The sequence below is a fragment of the Strix aluco genome, chromosome Z (genome assembly GCF_031877795.1).
Source record: "Strix aluco isolate bStrAlu1 chromosome Z, bStrAlu1.hap1, whole genome shotgun sequence".
In the NCBI taxonomy this organism is placed as follows: domain Eukaryota; kingdom Metazoa; phylum Chordata; class Aves; order Strigiformes; family Strigidae; genus Strix; species Strix aluco.
Genome location: NC_133971.1, coordinates 54094596 through 54115501, shown reverse-complemented (window position 1 = coordinate 54115501; position 20906 = coordinate 54094596). Strand labels below are relative to the sequence as shown.

Below are 20906 nucleotides of genomic sequence, written 5' to 3'. Positions count from 1 at the left end.
TCTCTGAGTTCCTCCACCAGGCTGAGCAGGTCATCCAGCTGATCACAGCACACACGGGTCTTGTCACTGCTGCCCTCCGGCAGGATTGACAGGCTCAGGCACTCCCTGCAGCCTGGGACCTGGACCGCTGCATGTTGGCGTGGCAGCTCCGTCTGGGTCGCCACGTTCTTTCTGGTGGTGGTTTTGACCCGAGTGGAGACCACAGCTCAGTCTACTCGTGGAGGATGATAAAATGAAACTAGTTCAGATGAGCTCTAGACCCAGTAGAAGGACTATGCCCTGTCCGTGCGAACTGCCATGCAAACTGCCGCGCCACGCCCTGTTTGCCCGTCCTGGTCGCCGCCTCCCTGGGGAGCTCTTGTACCTGAGGGGCGTTGGGTGTCGTCACTCTGGTGTCTGCCCGCCCTGAGTCCCCGCTGCCCTCGTTCGCAGGTCGCTCTTCCCGCTCGGGGGGGGTGTGTGACTTGAGGCTCTCCCTCTGCCCTGGGCTTCTGCCTTCTCGGCTTGCGGTTTTGCCGTGGGATTTTTCACGCTTTCGGAAGGGTCCCCCGCTGCTATCCTCCACTTTGGAGGCCCTCTCCTCAGCAACTGAATTTACTCAGTTGCCTCACTCTGATAAAAACTGAGAGTTCTACTGAGGCAAAATCACCATGCCCAAAATCATCTGCAGAACAGGCAACAAGGTACACTTTCTCAACAGATAGTACCAGTTCAGGCCTCTCAAAGTCAAATTAGGAAGCAGGAAGCTGGGATCCAAACACTGTTGGTTGTATTTGTACTTTTAGTTCTTCACCTGATGTTTCTCTTCGGATACTGGTCATCAAAGCATGACAATTTGTAACTAAATGGTTGAGAGGTCTATATTTTATGACACAGTGCAGTGCTCCAAGTAAGCTAGGTCACATCCTCCACCATGGCTGGCTCTGTCCTACTGAGAAGCATTATCTGTATCTGCACATCACTGCACTGTGCTATGTAGACGGCATCCAAATTATTCTTTTTTCTTTGTGAGTTAGGAAGATATACTACATTTATATATACTGAAGTATTCACAGAACTCAATATACGTTTAATTGAATTCTCACTGTTTACATTTTATTAGAAAATTATTAGGTTAAAGCATGAGAGGTTTTATTCTTTAGTGGCAGTGTGTGGGAACCTACACTTGGATAAGCACTAGATTTGGTTGAAGTGCACAAAACAACATTTTCTGATAATTTTTAATGTAGTTAATAGTTTATAGTGATTTTTGCTCTTGATTTACATCAGGTATTCACTGATAATTTTAAATAGCTTTATTTCTGATGCAAACATCAGAAGACCAAGCACCCAATCTCTTCTACTTTCAACCAGTCCACAAAGCACTCTACTCCAATTTTCTTTTGCCCTGACCTATCTTAGGTCCACAAAGCCTTTGGGTACACATGCCTCCTCTTTCAGGAGACAGTAACAGTGCCCTTTCCCATCTTCTCCAGCAAGGTATCACAGGGGAAAAGAAAAAAGCAAAAGACCTGTCCCTGTAGTTACTGTAAATGTGAGGAAGTAAACAGCAGCCTTCGTTTACTCGTTCTCCGGCAGCACGCATCTGCCTTCTGCAGCAACTTCTGCTCTTACAAGGCAGGTAAGAAAGGACAGTACAGGGAAGGAAGGTGACTCTCCTCAGCAACCAGGCTTACTTTTCAGATGTGTCTGTTTCATACTGAGTTAGTGTACTTTGCGCATTGGTTTGACTGAGACAAAGTTTTTAAAGGCTGGAAAAATATTTTTTGTGTGTCCTGTACAGCTTTGAGCAAATTGCCAGCACTTAAAAAATTAATAACAACAACAATAACAACAAAATGATAAGTGCACTCTATGGATACTGAATCTCTTTGCAGAGTCCCCTAGAAGTCATTAGGTGTTGTTCCCCATAAATATTTAATAAAGATTTGATTTCCAGGCACTTTGAATGTCTAAAATGTGCTCTTAAAAAGCCTGTGAAAGCACACAATTGTTAAATGAAGACAAAAGAGGGATGTTACTTCTGCACTTTACAAAGTTTGAGCACTTTATGTCAAATGATACATGCTATTATTACAGCTGTGTCTTGAGTAATGGTTTTAATTTTGTATTTCATCAAAGGCGACAGACCATTGTGTTGCTAGTATAGGGTTAGAAGTGACTTATCTGGTTAATATTTTAGACAGAGGTAACCATACTGCAACTCAGACACTAAAAGTGTAAGCTGGCATACTCAGATGTACAATTAAAAGAAAAAGACCATTAGCTCGCCTTTAACCAATATTATTTTTAACATTAACTCTGGGGATGAAAAGTCAATCCCAAGGAATCCAGAGGCAAAAATTGGTATTTTACTGTTCTACAGAAACATGTTCAACACAATATGTATCTGTAACTCATGTGGCATATCTGAGAAACGTGTACAACCTTTAGGGCAGATTCTCTTAATGGTAACATTGCTTCAATTGGAGAAAATGGTATTACTCTATTTTTCCTTTTCTGTGACTAAATATCAGTGCTATATATTTATGAGGTGGTGGTATGGGAAGTTCCAGGCATACCTGAAGCATTATAAATTTAATAACTATAGAAATAAATTATTTTTAACCTCAATGTGTATAAAAATTCAAAGGTTTGAAAGCAATGACTCTGAAGGGGTTCCTGAATACAGTGCTATTTTATGCTAAAATAAATGAAACTAAATATTTATATCACATTAAGACTCCCATAATTGTAATCTGTTTATTACCATGTGCCTACGGCGCACAATAATAATAAATACAGTGATTCTGCTATCACCCCATTTAACTATAATTCAAATATTTTTTTTAAACTTTTTTTTTCCTGTTTCTTGCTAGTTTTGTTGCACGAACACCACAACCCAGTTAAGAGCCTCAGTGTGGATTCCCTTCAAGGCAAGGCTTTAGCCACTGAAACTTTAAAGAGGGATAAAAGGAAGACTGCTCCCTATACCACTGTTCTATAGAGACTCTAAAGATTGCCTTAGCACAAGATAGGCATGACACTGACCTGGGGCGGTTCTCTCACACAGGCAGGAGCTGTTAGGTGAAACTCATTAAAAGTGGAGGAAAGGAGGGCCGGGAGACTGGAAGCATGGCTCTGAAGCCCTGGGGAGGGGGAAGTTGGTAGATCTGTGACTGGCAGGACCACACTGGGCCAGCCTCCCTGCCTATTCTGACAGCACCTTGTGATACCTCTTTTCCTTCACTAACAGCATCACTGAACTTGATGTGTTCTATTACAAGCTCAATACAAATTCTTACAGCCTAATTGAGATATGTTTTGCTTAGTTCCCAGGGTTGTTTTGCCTCCTCACAAACACATATATATAGTTATACTAGAATACTTTGAAGTTACTTAGTACATTGAAGCTACTTGAATCATCATGACACAAATAAACAAAAATTCCTCCTGTGCCCTGCTGTCCTTCTATATATTTCATCCTAGACTATCTATCAAACTCACAATTCAAATTTTATGCTTCCCAGATCAAATACCTGACCTCTGTATGATCTTTAAGGCTAGTAATAAACTTAGAAGCAGTATAAAATAACAGTATGAAAATACTGTATTTGCTTTGAAAATAAGCAAAAATATTTCTGGAAAGGAAAAGACAGTGATGATACCTTTACATCTCCAGATAAAACTCACTATCCTTGTTGACTACACCGTGGAAAATCTGAACTGGCACAAGTGTACCAGTTCATTCCCATTAGCCTCTGTGTTGCATCCTCACCATGAGCATGGTTGCACATGTCACTGTGACTCCAGTGCCTCAGCTGCCACTGCAGCTCCTGACCCAGCTCCCTGTGGGATTTTGGCCAATCAGCCTGCGGCCAAAAGGACCTCTCCCTTGTTGAGGTCCCAGGTTGCTGCACTATGACTGCTGCAGGCAGTGATACAGGATGGAGCCCTGTTCTGCACCCTGCAGGAGAAGGAGTCTTGTCCTCATAGGCTACAACACTGTTGCACAGCTTTGTAACATCCCCTCCTGACTTGCTAGTGGATCCTCCCAAGCTGCCTACCTGTGAAGCAATTTCTCTGATACAGATGCTGTCAGCAACAGACAAAAAGTTCCTTCAGAAAGTAGGTAGCAGAATATGTTGAACCACTGGCAGTCCACTGGCCACTGTTCTAAATTTCTGCTTTTATACATACATACAAGAATATACAGTATTTACATACATAGTTTTAGTCCTTGCAGTGTTTTTAAACTGTAAAACAGCCCAAATATTACAAGAAATTAATTTTTTAAATCCAGACTTTGTAATCTTTAATTCCTAATTCCACAAAATTTAACAAGATGGAACTTGCATTATCTTAAATAACAGCACAGGAAAATACTATGCTCTGAGTTACTGTTTGAAACATATGTATAACAGTTAAAAAAAAATTTACTGTACCAGTGTTCAGCCATATTGACTGGTTTGTTGGATCAGTTTTATTGTGTCACTAAGGCACACATAATGGTTTTATTTAATTCGTAATTTAATTCCATGCTCTGTAATACATAAAACATCCTGAGGATACCCTTTTCATAACATAAAGAGCCTCTAAATTCAAGTGGAATCATACACACTTGTTTCAATGCTGTATTATGTAATGGCAGAAACCCCTCAATGATTTCGCTTAAGAACAACTGTTTTGTATCTGGATATATATGCAAAAACATATTCCTGTAAATAAGGGCATTAAAAAAAGTTTTACTGTAAGATTCATGTGGAATATTCTTCTACACAGGTATTTCGAATTTAAAACCCAAACAGCATTTTACTCCATGACATTGGTTCATAAAGGCCTGATGAAGCTTCTTCTCAAAGCAATGACATATAGATTACGTATTGTAAGAATTTAAGTTTTGTCACTATGATAGAACCCCGGCGAAATAATCACTGGGTGCACTATGTTAGGCCAAGAAATGTCAACAGGAATTCACTATGAAACCATCTGTGGGGAAAAAATTTATATCTAAAGTCTCTTAACTGAAAAAAGACTTCTTTTATTATTTGGGAGAGAATTATTGTATTTATTCCTACATGAAAAAAAAAATGCATTACAACATAAACTATGTTAAAGATGAATTATGCCTTTCTTATGGAAATGTAAAATTATCACACTTCACTAATGCTGGAATCAAAAGGAGCTTCCTAGTGGTATTATCACAATTTTAGGGCAAATTCACAATTATTTAATTAGCAATTAATATAGATGCCATTAATGAGACTAGCCTCATCAACAACTCTATGATAACTTAAGATGCCAGATTCTTAGTCACTTGATGTTAATTATCATATTAAGATAGGCTATTAATTACTGATTTTTCACTGGTTATAAAGAACATAAGAGAGTCTGTTATTTCTCTGTTAGGATTGCACATATTTATTTTTGTTCTGTAGGGCTGATGGGGAAATATCTTTTAGTTAGTTACCGGCATTCCAGATTGATAAAAATTTGGGGGGTTTGGGTATACTCAGTATGAGAAAACTTACTGAAAATACAAAACTACTACTGTAAACATCTAGTGACAAAATTTAGTATCAAATTCAATGACTGGAACTACATAACCAACTCATCCTGCTACCTGTTCGCATAAATGCAGGGATTTTATTGCTTATCACATTGAAGTTTGAGAATTACCAAGTGTGTGGTACATCATATGTTATACAATAATGGGTGGTACCTTGTTTATCACATAGCTATAGCAATGGCTCCAATTTACACAAGAATTACTCAAAAGTGACTTAAGAAAACTGGAAAGATTTTGCTCAAGAAACAATGTTTTACTTACAGTTGTTCACTTCAGCCTCATGCCCCAAGAGTAAACATCCAAATAAAATCTAAAGATACTAAGCTCAAGATTCTACATTTTTTATACATGTAACAGAATATATATGCCTCATTGTAAGCAAGCACTTCATGTCTGCTGCACCACTGATGAAGCAAGGAAATGTACTGATTTTGAAAATATATACCAAATTCTATCTGAAAAAAATCTGAAAGGAAGAACTAATTATCCTGCTAGTCAAGACCCAAGTCAATTTAACTATAAAGATCATTACTAGCACACAAAGAAAGCTTCAAAATTATTTTAGACACACTTAACTCTGTTTACAGTATGTACCTGTCAAGTTAACATACAAGATACAGTTTCAAACCAATGGCACGTGTTTAAATGAAGTATTAAATACAACAGCCAATCCGTGACCTTGTTATGAAACAGTTTTATATAATCAGAACAAGAGATGTTCCTTGTTTAAAAAGAATAAATGACAAGCCTGAAGAAAGAAAAGTAGCATCCTGCAGCTTAATAAGGGTTGCTGTCCTGGTTTAGCCAGGATAGGGTTAAGTTTCCCCAGCAGTGGGGGGAAGCTCTAGCCGGGTTATTCATATATCATGCTGACGTCACATCCTGGCGCGAGCACGGGAAGAATCAGTGATCGCGTGGGTTGGCGCAGCCGGTTCTCTCACTGCTGTATTGGTAGATATTTTGCTCTGTTCATTGTTATCACTGTTATTGTTGTTGTTTGTTGTGTTGCTGTTGCACTGTTGTATTAAACCTTTCCTTATCTCAGTCTCGGGGCTTTGTATTTCACTCCCTTTGTGGGGGAGGGGCAGCGGCTGTGTGGTCTCAGACCGCGGCAGGGGCTAAACCATCACAGTTGCATTGACTTTGCATCTAAAAACATGGGTTCAATTTCTACTACTAGAGCAAATTTTACCACATCTTCCACAAAATTACAAGTTACATAAAATGAGTATGTAAGCTATTTTATGAATCTTGAAATATGCACCTTGATGCGTTTAGTTAAAAAATGCATTTTAAATTTTGGTCTTGCAAGAATGAGTATCATAAGGGATATTCACAAAGCTTAACTTCAGTAAGGCCAAGCTTCCTGGGCTCTCTGTGGTAGATCAACTCCCCCTCCCTTGCTGGGCTGCTCAGGGCTTGGTGTGATTCCAGCCCCATTCCTGAGCCACATACCAACCTAGGTATGGACTGCAAATGGCAGTGGACCAGAGCGTTAAGGCACCCCCTTGACATGCCTGGCTCCTGCTCCCCCTATCGCTGGGGAGTGGTAATAACAGTCCATCACCTCCTGACAGCCTGGAGCATCTGTATCTGGGATGTGGCTGAGGGAGGGTGATAACAAAACTGCACATATCCAACAAGTTCTGGGCCTGCACAACTGGTAGAAAACACCAGAATATTTAACCACTCGAGTTGGGCTGGAGTTTAAAAGTAACTGACCCTATAAAGAGAGTGAGACTCTTTGAGCTCTCCTGGATTGCAGCGGGCCTGTGACCAGCATCTCCCCTGAGCTGGGACACCTCTCAGATATCAACTCCTCTGTCTGCCGACAAAGCTAACAAAGGGCCAGGGTGAAGCTGACCGCCTTGAGTCTCAATTATTGCCCGCTGAGGAATGCCGCTGCATTGTAGTATTTACTCTAAACTCAAGAAGAAGGAAATTTTAACTGTAGGCCAGCTTCTCTTTCACCCACATCTCTACGTACCTATTTGTTTGGGTATACACAGTTACCTTCACAAGTGTGGGTACACAGATATTTCACTGGATCCAAATATTTTTGCCTGTCTGTATGTTTGTACATCTTGTGTTTATGAATATACATATATATATTGATTTGGGATACCTTATAGTAAGTTAGGGTAAATCTTGTCATTTTCAAATCTGTAGTTGAGTCACTATTTTAATTATAATGTATTTTACTGAATTATTTTGTAAATCCTTACATTGGTTAAGTGCTGCTACTCATTAATAAATCTTGATTTCCTGATAATCATTACTATGTTAATATTTCCATCTGCAACACTCTCCTCATAACCAGTAAGAGGTATGGGAGAGAGACTGACTATTCAAGGTAGCTTTGAGCTTTGAGTTTCTCTCTGGAGGACTTTCTCAGTAGTGGCTAATGCATTTGAGATATTGAGATATTACACTCTCTAGGACAGACAGATCAATAGGATAGATTTATGAATACCATTCAATGAGATCTTTGTGGTCTCCAGTAACGCTAACAGAACAACACAGGGCATTTCAAATTTCCCATATAGAAAGGCCTTGATAAAACATAATAGAAAAGGCAGCACTGAAGTTCAAAAACACTAGATTACCAGAGAATTTAAAGAGTTGACCTCTTTCAGATTTGTTATGACATATACTATTGTTTTCAACAAGATTGCAGCCACAGACTTGCCTTGGTAAGGAGGGATATTGCTGTCTCTATTAGCATGCCTTTCCGTCCGCTAACAACATCTCTTAAAGCATATTCCCACAGGAATATTGAGTTGTGGTTACCATTGTTCCAAGATGCTAACTTCTTGCTTTCAGTTAATTTCACTGTGTGTCTATACATGCCACTGGGTATGATGGGATGTTTACACTTTCACTATGTTGGCAATTTAAAGGAAGGAAAAGAATTTAGCATGTCTGTCCATTGTGCTGCTTCTGTGCAACAAGCCAAAGAGACTGAATCTGTATCTGAAAGCAAAAATGACAACATCTGTAATGACCTGAAGAGGTGCAGTATCCAAATTATATCTCATAGGAACTCCTCAGTTTATATATTCAATGCTGATGTTTAATTAAAAAGTGAAATGTCTGTTTAAAAAAAAAAAAGAAAGCAAAGATTCCTTACAAAAATCTCTTTTAAGAGTAAATTTCAAAGTATAATTATTATTTAAGGCTAAGCTTCATGACAGGGATGCTTTGATTACTTAAAAAAATGTATTTGCAATTAAAGTAAGCTATTACAAGTTATTACAATCAAAGTAAGTTCTAGCAAGCTAAAGTATAGAAATGTACATGGGACAATGAAAAAAAGGTATGTTTTTTCTGCCATATAATGGTATCACAAAAAAAAAGTCTCCTGCTATCAGTTAAGTGTAATCTGAGACATAAGACACAGAAGTTTCTCCTAGAAATTAGTTAACAGTCTGGGAAAAGACAGTTATAAAAGGAGAGTTCAGTTGCTGTTAATATGCAGCCAATTCTAATCACTATGAGTGCTGTTGCTAAGTTAACTAAGGCCCTCATCTTGATGAGTGCTCTGTGAATGGACTACTATGGTTTCTTAGGAATCGTAATATACAAGAAGTTCACTAGGAACCTTCTGAGAGTTAAGATCTTTTATTTACTATATGAGGACATCAACAGAGTACCTACTAATTTGGATACCTGAAGTAACTTCCCTCACCTAGCTTTCATTTGATCATTTGTTGCTAGAATGTTTACTTACTCTGTATTTCTATAGCTTTGAGACACAATATTTTAATTAAAACTTTACTTTAGAAATTCCTGGCTTCTTAATACATTACAGCCTATCCATTTTAAGTAAGTTCTATGGAAGCTTTCATTTAAAAATCTAAGCTGGAGATACTCGGTATTCATTCTATGTCACAGAAAAGAGTGTTTGCTGCACACATTGGAAAAAAAGGAATTTTAATAATAGTCAGGGTTTCTAAAACACTATTGGTACTAACAGGAATATTCCATCCTTTTTGCTACACATTTTTCCATTAAGTAGAAAAAAGAAAAAAATTAGTCTGTAAGTGAGCTCCTAAAGTTCTGACCTTTAAATGCAGTCTATATGCTAATCCTTCCTAGTTAGGAATCAGTTCCCCAAATCATCAATGTGAAACACTAAGCATAAGTCTTCTTTGGGATTCAAAGAAGTAACTTTGTAAACATGAGAGTTTTCAAATGGATTTTTTTAAAAAACTGTTTGAAAACTCATTGTTTTTAAGAGTTTCAGCTTGCCATAGAATTTATCTTTCATATTCCTATATAGTTGCTTTCTTCTATGTTATCAATAAAAACTAACACTGAACTTCCTCCTAGAAGGTTAAACTCCTAGCTTCTGTTTGAAACACTGGAGTGCCTTTTCTCAGAAGAAATGCTACATATATGTGCCACCAGCAACGAGAAAGAATACTCTACTGCTCCAACCCTTCATTAGTCAGAGGATTTTGGCAACAGCAATAGTGCTTATATACAGTCTCTGCATGAAAAACTGTTTTCAAAGATAACCTTGCCAAGGGCTATGTTCTGTCTTGGCAAAAGGAAGAAAACTTTACTTTTCTATCAATCAGTTCCCTCTGCATGAGAAACAGGTGTTATGACAGGAAGTGGGACTTGGAGCAGGAACAAAATAAAATTCCCTAAAAATAAGTTTGGTTTGAAAAAAATCGGAGATAATAAGCCTGCAGGGCTTACACGCTTTTGCAAAATGCAAATTATGAAGACCGGTTAAGGGATTAAATGCTCTTTTTCAAAAATGACCATGGAGATTATAATCATTAATTAAAATCATGTAAATAATATTCTGAAAGAACTCTTCCTTTTTATCTCATAGGTTTCAAACGGCCTAATGGTAAAGGGTGTAGTCTCAAAAGAACTACTCTAATTAAAACTAGAAATTTAGTATAATTAATAAGTATGACTAAGCTTGCAATCTCATCCACTTGCAATGACAATTTTTTAACAGAGAAATAAAATTAGATTTTTAAGCATCATTATACCAGGTTACAATAGATCATATTCTTACATGTCCCCTTATATATTTTCCAGCAATTCAGTCAGCGCTGTTACTGAAAACTTCTTGACTTCTGGTCACTCATTACCAGTACTCCTTAAAACTCTGCATGTGATAGCATTTCTTCTGCCCATATTGTAATACCCTGTCCTTCATCTGTAGCGATGTATACTTGAAAGACACAAAATAGACAGACTCAGTAAAAATAATGACAAAATAAAATGTATCCATACAGCACATGGACTGTCTCTGTATTCTGTAATTTCTCCACTGGAATCCAGTGATGGAATATTGCCCTTTCTACTCACTTCTTTTCAAAACTTCAAATTAGTCTGGCAAGGGAGAGTAAGATATCTCTTGTCTATCACATATTGAGGCTCAGTGAAGATATATTGTCTTTTTCATGGAAACAAGAGGGGAATTAACTTGCTCCATGTTGAACTCAAAGTATGCTTTTAGGAATCCTTAACTGTGGTTAGTGTACCCATATAGATGGATGATTTAATCTTTTTTCAGGAGGTACAGTAAACCAGAAGATATGAGCACATTTAATGATGTAACATAAACTGCATTGACAGTTGAAGAAAATATTTTTCTAAAATGAAAGCCTGAAAAGTTTGAATTATGTTAAAAGCTATTTTCCAGTTTTGAAGTATATTGACAAACTGTGCCTTTTAAAATCTGATTTTTTTTTTCCTAATTTCAGCAGAGTAATTGCTATTTTGAAGCATTTCACTGGAATAAGACTGGTAACATGTGGTCACAACAACCCCATGCAATGCTACAGACTTGTGGGAAGAGTGGATGGAAAGCTGCCCAGTGGAAAAGGATCTGGGGGTATTGATTGACAGCCACCTGAATATGAGCTGGCAGTGTGCCCAGGTGGCCAAGGCGGCCAACAGCATCCTGGCTCGTATCAGAAATAGCGTGGCCAGCAGGGACAGGGAAGTGATCTTACCCCTGTACTCAGCACTGGAGGGGCAGCACCTTGAATACTGTGTTCAGTTTTGGGCCACTGACTACATGACAGACATTGAGGTGCTGGAGCGTGTCCAAAGAAGGGCAACAGAACTGGTGAAGGGTCTGGAGGACAGGTCTTATGAGAAGTGGCTGAGGCAACTGGGGTTGCTTAGCCTGGAGGCTAAGGGGAGACCTTATCGCTCTCTACAACTCCCTGAAAGGAGGTTGTATCAAGGTGGTCTCTTCTCCCAAGTAACAAGTAATAGAATGAGAAAAATGGCCTCAAGATGCATCAGGGGAGATTTAGATGGAATATTAGGAAAAATTTCTTCACCAAAAGGGTTGTCAAGCATTGGAGCAGGCTACCCTGGGAAATGGTTGAGTCACCATCCATCCCTGGAGGTATCCAGAAGACATGTAGACAGGGCACGTAGGGACATGATTTAGTGGTGGACTTGGCAGCACTAGACTGTTGGACTTGATGATCTTAGAGGTCTTTTGCAACCTAAACGATTTTTTGATTCTATGATTCTATTATTGATGGGCTGGAATATACTTAAAAATGCATTTTAGAAGGAAAAATAAATAAATGCATCTAACAACCACCTTTGACTTCAACTAAACCATGAACAGCTGAAACAAGTCTGAAAGAATTTTCACCTATTTCTCCATTCATCCTGCTACTATATAGTAACTTGTTACTGTTACACTAAACAAATACAGTCCAAATAATGCAAGTGCAAAAGGTTTGTGTTGTTTCTCAGAATTGTTGTCTTGTTCTATAACAAAGTAAAAAAGCACGACAGTTGGGATTTTTTTAAAGTATCTGACACAGTAAGAAAAAATATGAAAGATGCAAACAGAATACACTGATATAAGATGGTAAAAATACTTGAATTTGAATATGAAACTCATCTTGCAACTTATCTAAAAGCCACACTCACAATTTGCAATGCTACATACTCTTAAATTATATATACTCTGGCTACACTGAGTGTTACTCTCTTCATGTACCCACCCCACCCCCCCACCCCCCCCCCAATTAAGAGTAAGTCTAACGTCTCTTAACTTCTTACAGGATTATTTTCATGACTTTTTGTAAGTGCTGTACCAACAACTTAAAACATCTTCCAAAATAGCATTCTTGCTGCATTCTGATTAATAAGAGACTATACAGAGAGACCTGTAACCCAAAAAGGACAAATATATTTAACTGTAATAATGTTCAACAAGCTCTCAAGTCCTAAACTCTGAGGATGTCTCTATTTTAAATATCTCAGGGCATATAGAAGTCACATTGCAGAAGAGCAGGTAGCATGGAAAAAGCAAATGCAACCTCTTAAAAGTTCATTTTATTTTAGATGTAACTGAAATGCTCTATGTGCTAACCCACTTGAATTTTTTGCTGTAATCAAAGAAACACGAAATCAGAATCACTAGGCAACATATGAGAAGACATACAGTGCTCTTAAAATTAGCATTTAAATTTCTATTTGTGCTCAATAACAAAGCACAGATTATTAGATAAAGTGGAATGCACAAATGACTTGTCATACTAATATTACCTATTAAGACCTAAGTTCTGTGTTACAATCACATAGGCAGCCCATTTTACAAGAAATGGTGAGTAAATTAGAAGAAATATATTATGGTTTTGTAAGGAGTTTACAGTAGTGTAGTGCCAATCTGGAACTATTATAAAAATTCTCTTGACTCACATTATTAAAGCACAGGTCTGATAAACTAACCTCTAATACTTAAACATGCTCTTCCCTCACTTATTATTCTATGCAAATTGAGTGTCATGAGACTACTGAGTTAAAGAAGAGAGTCAAACCACAAGGGAAACACACTCTCACATAAACAAGCTAAAAGTACCCCTAGATTTTTTTAAGCACAAAATGGATTACATAATCATTGGTGATTGTTTGAATGTCCCAGAAAGCCTGAGAAATTATGAACTTGGTAAACATTTAGGGAAAATATAAGTAAAACCCAGTAATATCTGTACTACTTATAAAATGGTTTTATAAGAAAATTGTTCACAAAAATTACTGTTCTTCATTCCTAGGTGAACATGTCAGGCACGTGTTTTTCCACCATACATGCGGAAGGATTGCCAACGCTGAGTCTACTTTTTTTTTATTATAGAGCAAATACTCCACAGAACTTTAAACTATCAAGCAGATTAAACTTTAATCTCTGCAAATGCCATTTATAAATTTATGATTACAAAACACTGTAAAGAAATCACAGTTTTCCATTCACTTTTAGAAAAACAAACTTTGCTTCTGAAATGGAAAGACATTCACTACAGAACTTCACTCTAGTTAACCTTTTCATCCACAAATAAGTAAATAACATAGTATCAAAAGTCTATAAAGAATGTCACTTTGTGTGACTGAGAAGAATGCTGTCAATTAAAATTCCCCTATAATATGCATTGCACTGATCTCACATTGTTAATTTTGCTTGACTGCAATTAAATAAATGTGTCAGAACATCTTTTGGTAGGTGTACTTTCAAATAATCACAGTACTCTCTTAGTAAGTACTTTATTATAAAACACAGGCATCATAACTGAGGCACAATCTTCTCATGCAAGCACTACAGTGTAAAGGAAGATCACTGAGTTAGACACACAGAACGTTAATTTCTTCTTTCTGTGGTATGTAGCTTGTGAAAATGGCCTTACACAGAGGCAGTTTAACTCCCAAAAAAACAGAGGGAGTTAACCACACAGATTCTCAGTGCTACAGTATCCTGAACTACTCTTAATAAAAGTTTAGCCATAATCAACTTGCACAGGTTTGGAAAACACTACTTTAAATGATACGAAGACATACTGGCTGAACACTCAAGACAGGCCAAAGAGAGAAGTCTCCTGTAACACGGTGTTTCAGAATGATAAAGGGGAGAGGAAAGCAAGAGTCCAGCGTCAATAGAATTTCAACCGCAATACTGAGTATTAGGTATTTAATGTGATGTTGACACTCTGTAGTGCATGTAAGTTCTTCATATGTTTCCTTAGATATTGCAAGCCTATTCAGTACACTTAAAAAGAAATTCATGCAAGAATTCAGAGAATTTGAAATCTGCAAGGTGCACTTTAGAGAACAGTTGTGAGATGTTAAATTCATGCAAGATCACTAAATTTGACTAATATTTTTTCAATAAATAAAAAAAGTATAAACAAATTATTTGACTGGACTATTGTTCAACTGTAACAATTTACACAGCAAGCACTGCAAGGCAAATACACTTTTGCTCAAAGCAACAAAGTCCAGCAATATTTCCTATGCAACTGAAAAATACTCTTGAGGCATGTAATAATATAAACATGTCTGTATGACTTTCATGCCTCAGCCACTTACTCAGTAAGGCTCTGGAGAATACAGATTTGGCACATTTTGTAAAAGTATTTATTTCATAAAGAAGTATTACTGTTTCTTGTAAAAACAGTTGCTAAATGTTCTAATTCCTCCCCACCATGAAGTTAGCTCAGAGTTCAAAAGTTATGCATAGCAATGATTTAAGTTTCTTAAAGAATAATTTTAATATCTTTTCTATGATCTAGGGAGTTTCGCATGATCTAGCAAAGACTGACACTTTCCACAAACAATTACATGACTGCAGAACCACAATAGTGAGTCATATTTGAAATGTACGGTAAAGGACTTGTATTCATTAACCTGACTGTTTTTCTCAATTATCTCTTTTACTGTTAAGTTACTAAATTCAGGGGACAAAAGGAACAGTGCTGAAAATGTTCAGGTTTTCTCTTGAACTTCTGCACCACACAGCATAAGTGGGGAAATACTTAATTACTGAATTAGAAAATAAAAATTTTCTCCTAAAAAAATTAACTTTTAACTTGCTCTGCAGTACAGAATAAGCCATGGAAAATGAAAACCCATATACTATCAAGACAAATTTAAAAGAAATAGAAGTTATGTATAGTACATACTACAGTATATAGAGAGTATAGTATATAGTTTTGCAATCTAGAAAAGACTGACAGTTTCTTTCTTTTTAGTTTCAAAAACATATTCCTGGTATTTGAAAGGGATATACATAACACCCACACCAGAAGTTTGCACCAGATAGTTTCCATATTATTGGCTGGAGAAATGGGGTAATAAAAATCCCACCACAGTACCCTGCAATCTGACTAACCTTTAAGTTCTGAAACTACATTTATTGGATAGAAACAAGAAATGGAGCTAAGAAGTGCCACCAGTAAACTAGAAATAAATTGCATTGCTTACAGTTCAGCTCCAAATTACAGTCTATCCTAACCAATTATTCGGAATGTCCAAACATTCAGTTTTCCGTGGAAATCCTCCGTTTCGGTCTAAACCTAAAAAATACTTTTAGCACATCAACAAATATAGTTCAAGTGAAGCCTGAAGTCATCCTTGGCAAATTCAGTTCATCAGATGATTAGAACATTCAGCCTTGACTGTGTTGGTGCGTGTCAGTAAGACTTGAAAAATTAGAACAAAACTAAGGCAATCTGAAGAAGCTGAGTAGTTTTTAAAAGTCTGGGATATCTAAATCTGTCAACTTGAAACCCTCATACTTTAGCTCAATTCAAAGCTACAGCTCTTTAGAGCTGGAAAAAAACTCAGATTTGTACAGATCTGAAATGTAACTACAGGTAATGTATTTTACAGATTGTGTTCCGGAAGTTCTCTAAGTCAGAAATGGTCGGGAAAGAGAACTTCATGCTTAAATTTCCAGATCAGAGTATTTATATAGATCTGCTGATGACAACATCTTGACTGAATTCTTCATGTCTTTCATTCCCTTCAAAAAAGCTATGACAATAAAACAAAGATGAAAGAATTCTACAACTAATCCAATGTTATGACTGAAATAATGAAGATTGTCCATTTCAAATTTCAGAAGGGAAAAGTTTCATTAAGGTTGTGTCACATTTATATATTTAAATTTCCATCATATGTAGAGTTAGATGTTATATTATGAAAGACAAAATATAAGCTTTACTCATGCACTGCAGGCATATGCAGGCACATGCAGGCATACGACTAAGATGCAGAGAACTTGGACAATACTCATTTAACAAAAAAAATTTCATTCACTAGAGGATAAGCACGAGCAAATTGATTAAGGCATACATTCATAAATGATATTAAGGGCTTCTTGACTTTTAAGTATTTGGTTTCCAGATTCTTAATAATGCTTCCATTTTTATATTTAATAAATACATTTGATCCAATTATGGAAAAAGAAATCCATAATTACAGTGAAGAAAAGACATCACAAGTCTCTATTCACTTGCTCTTCATTATGATTTTATTTAATTTTTTAGGCTTTCAGGATACTTCTTGGGAAAAAGGCAGTCAGATTATTCTTTTGTATTGTATCTGAAGATGCTAAAAAGATCTCCAAATCTATTATTTACAAGTAAGTAACATGTTAGCTTTTATTACTCAAAACTTCTAAGTGAATAAGCATAGCCCAAATGAACCATCAAATTGGTATAACTGAGTCTCTTTACATCTAACTGAAAACTGAAAAGAGTACACTTGATTTAGTATTTGAATATGTGTAATGTGGCTACTAATATGCTTCCTGCATCTTAATGTCCTATGAGGAATAAGCAGCACTTAATTTGCTGGCAACATAAATGTTTATACAGTGGCACTCTTTGTACCTTATTGTTTGATTTATAGCCTATCACCTTCACCCCTAAGATTAGCTTCTGAAACTGAAAATTCAGTTAAAAATATTTTCAATTTCTAAAATTCTTTGTTGCATCACAGTCCCTGATCTGCTTTCAGTATTCTCTGTTAGGTAGTGAGAGGCTACAGGCTTTTGCTTGCAGGACAGCTAACTGGCAGATACATAGTACATCATACAGTGTTTTAGGTCTCTAGCTTCACGAGAAATGCTGAATTGAGGTGCTCATGCTGAAATGAAGACACTCACTCATGTTGTCTACTATCCTCTCCTCCCACTCTCAAATTCATATGCACAAATACCACTGGCAGAATAGGTGCACAAAAGCTCATACTGATAAAATAAAAAGCAGAAACTTAATTGTCATGCATTTCAAAATGAGCCACAGTGACTTCTAACATTAAGAAAGGCAGGATCAGGACTCAAGTAGGAGGTTTAATTATGCAAATGACATGGGCTCAATTATTCAAAAGGTGCTACAAACCAGAGTGTCAAAATTAGGAGAAAACACAGAAACAAAGCATCAGAGATTGGCATGCATTTTACTTTGAAAATCAAAATGAACAACTCAAAACTTTGGATGACATTTTAGTTTTTCTAATATGATTCTAGTCAAATATTTTGGTTATAACAATTTTTTTCTCATTGTTTTCTCATGGTGCATATACAGTCGGGTGACAGTTCAAACTAGCATTATGTTTCTAGCTTTGACAATGAAGCAAACGCAAACAAGTGCTAATCTAGGCTTTTTTTATTTTCAAAAGAGTCATTTGAGCAGCAAAAACTGCTTGAAATTCAGTAACACTTCTCACTGTTCCAAAATGACCTGTTTTGCACTGCAATGAACCAGTGAATTTATACATAGACACAACTATCTGCAGACAGTGATTTTCAGAACACAGACAGAAACAAGCCAAAAAAAGCTAAGGGACTAAAGCCTAATTAAAGAATAGCTTAGTTTTCAACTGTCTGAGGTGAAAAAAAGAAGTCATGATGTCCTTCATTATTGATTTCACCTTATACAATTTTTAGAATAATTCCAGTTACTTGTCTTAAACAATTAACATACATCAATGAAAAGACAAAATGAGAATTTGAGCTAATGTAATAGTATTATGTTTTCCATAACAAATTACAGTACGAAGTTAGAACAAAACCATCTTATTATTCAATGTCTTTCTCACAATGCCGAAATTATCTGAAGTACTAAAATACATGTATTTTTTGAACACAAAAAAAGCTCAAAGCCTGTATTTGTTCACAGATTTGACTAAAAAGTAATTAGAACTTTGTTTAAAGCTATGTTAACATGTTAGATTTGCTCTTAAAATAAACACTGTTGCTATCTCTATTTTCAACTTATTTTTCAAGACAAGAACTTTTTCGAGAAAGGAAAAAAAAATTACATGCAGATATTTTAAAGATGCACAAATAAAAACTTCAATTCAGACTGGTTTATCTATTTTTTAAAATACATTATATACTTCCCAACAATCAGCTTTAGACAAATTTAGCTCGTTTAAAAATCCTATGCATTCTGATTATACGAAAACGCAAAATACCCTGAAAAAATTACTTTATTCCAAGGATACAAAACCAGGTGACCCTAAATTTGACAGCTCGGGAGTTCAGGTCATGTTTTCATCAATCCCTCAAGTGGAAGGGAAAAACACTGAGAGAGGGTGGAAACCACATCTGATGAACACGTGGCTCAGAGACTGGTCCACCACTGGAATTTCGGGTTCTTTGATCATGGCGAGGTTTATAAGGCACCTGGTCTGCTGGTGACAAATGGGACAGGTGGGATGCAGCTGTCCCAGAGGGGGAAAAGGATTCTGGGGCAGAAGATAGCAGGGCTTATTGACAGGGCTTTAAACTAGGTATGAGGGGAGAGGGGGAGATAACTGGGCCTGTTAGGGATAAGCTCAAGGGAAGCATGCCAAGGCTTGAAGGATGGTGGACTGGTGAGGGCTCTCCCTCTGCCACTTCATTTGAGAGAAGGGAAAGATGTTTAGGAACCATGGAAGCACCTGAGAATGGTCTGGTAGGGAATGGGGCCCACACTCACAAAAAGGTGTTGGATTCATTAGCTCATCTCAAGTGCATCTATACCAATGCACACAGTATGAGCAACAAACAGGGGGAGCTTGAAGCCATGATGCAGCACGAGAACTATGACATAGTAGCTATCACAGAAACGTGGTGGGATGCCTCACACGACTGGAGTGCCACAATCGATGGCTACAAGCTCTTCAGGAGGGATAGACAGGGAAGGAGAGGTGGTGGAGTGGCCCGGTATGTTAGAGAATGCTATGAGAGCTCAGAAATCAAGTATAGTGATAATGGGGTTGAGTGTTTGGATTAGGTTAAGGGCCAATAAAGCAAATCTTGCTGTGGGAGTCTGCTATAGACCTCCCAACCAAAGCAGTGAGGTGGATGAATGATTGTTTTTCCCTGTAAAGAGACTACACAAAGTAAGTAATACTAAACAAGAAAATTCCATTTTATGAAATCTTCTCATAATCTAGAGAAGGATACTGTAATATAATTACAAATAATGGCATAATGGGTATCAATCCTTATTTTTTCTTAGCAGATTTCACATTTTGGTCACTTTACAAATAATTAAAAATTACTGCAAGACTACAAATGTAACCTCTAATATGAAAATCAAACTTTAATCATTCCATTTTATGCTGTAACATGAAAGTCAAAGAACACGAGCCTAAAATTAGCTCTGTAATACTTACACAAACTCCTTGGCGATAAGAGATTCCTCCCACTCTGATAGGAGGTGGGAAAAATTGACAAATTTATGAAAACTAAAGATGTGAGGTTTCTTCAAGTTCAGGATGTGGAAGACACAAAAAAAAAAAAAGATTGTTCTTGACAGACTTGTTTTATATGACTGCCCACAATCAGCTGAGGGAGCCTTAAACTGAAAAATAAAGGAAGGAAATTGGGAAAAACACCTCCATTTACTATATGTGAAGAGAAGGGACAAAGTAGGCTTAAAAGATCAGAAGATACAAGCTAGGAAATGGGCTGACATTGCAAAAATGCAATTAAGAAATATGGACAGTAATTGACGAAACATGGGCCAAACACTTAAGAAAGCAGAACTAGGAATACCAGACATTATGCAATTACAAAAAAATGGTCATAGATTGATCTACTGGTTCATTTGACAAAGAAATCAGGAAAGCACATTTAAGTTCATCCTTGTTCATCAAAGCACTGAATTAAGTACTTGACTTTAAGTTACCACATTTACGTTGAAGCTTGCTTGTTTTGCTGAACAGGAATATCTTCCTGAACTGAAAACTACCCAAACTGGTTTAAACTTCTTGAATATGACATAGCAGTGTATTACAGGAGACCAGAGAACCTCTTATCTTCAACTTATTTCCAGTATGGGGGGAAAAAAACAGACTTAAGAGCCCATGTCTAGTGCAGAAAAACAGAGGTAATTTCAACGCCTATAAATTAAAAATCCATACTTATCTTAATTAATAAGTTTAGTAGAAGACGTAGAAGAGAACAAACTCCCTTTGTGACACTTACTTTTCCATATTAAGGAGAGTAATGCTGAAAATTCAGTGCTGGAAAGCACAGTGCCATGCCTCCATCTATAAGCGAAGCAGTTTCTGATGCAGAATGATTACA

At 36.9% G+C, this 20906-nt stretch overlaps 1 protein-coding gene across 4 annotated transcripts in view; it reads right to left on the bottom strand.

The window, feature by feature from the left end:
• Positions 1–20906, bottom strand: part of FBXL17 (F-box and leucine rich repeat protein 17) — a 311828-nt gene that overhangs the window by 138979 nt on the left and 151943 nt on the right. The window contains exon 7 of one of the 4 annotated variants that reach the window (XM_074811929.1): positions 10702–10745. The exons of the other annotated variants lie outside the window; for them this stretch is intronic. Within the exon in view, the coding sequence (XP_074668030.1) occupies positions 10727–10745 (19 nt within the window). The 3' untranslated portion in view covers positions 10702–10726. Of the gene's footprint in view, positions 1–10701; positions 10746–20906 lie in introns of those variants that run through there. 4 annotated transcript variants of the gene reach the window in all.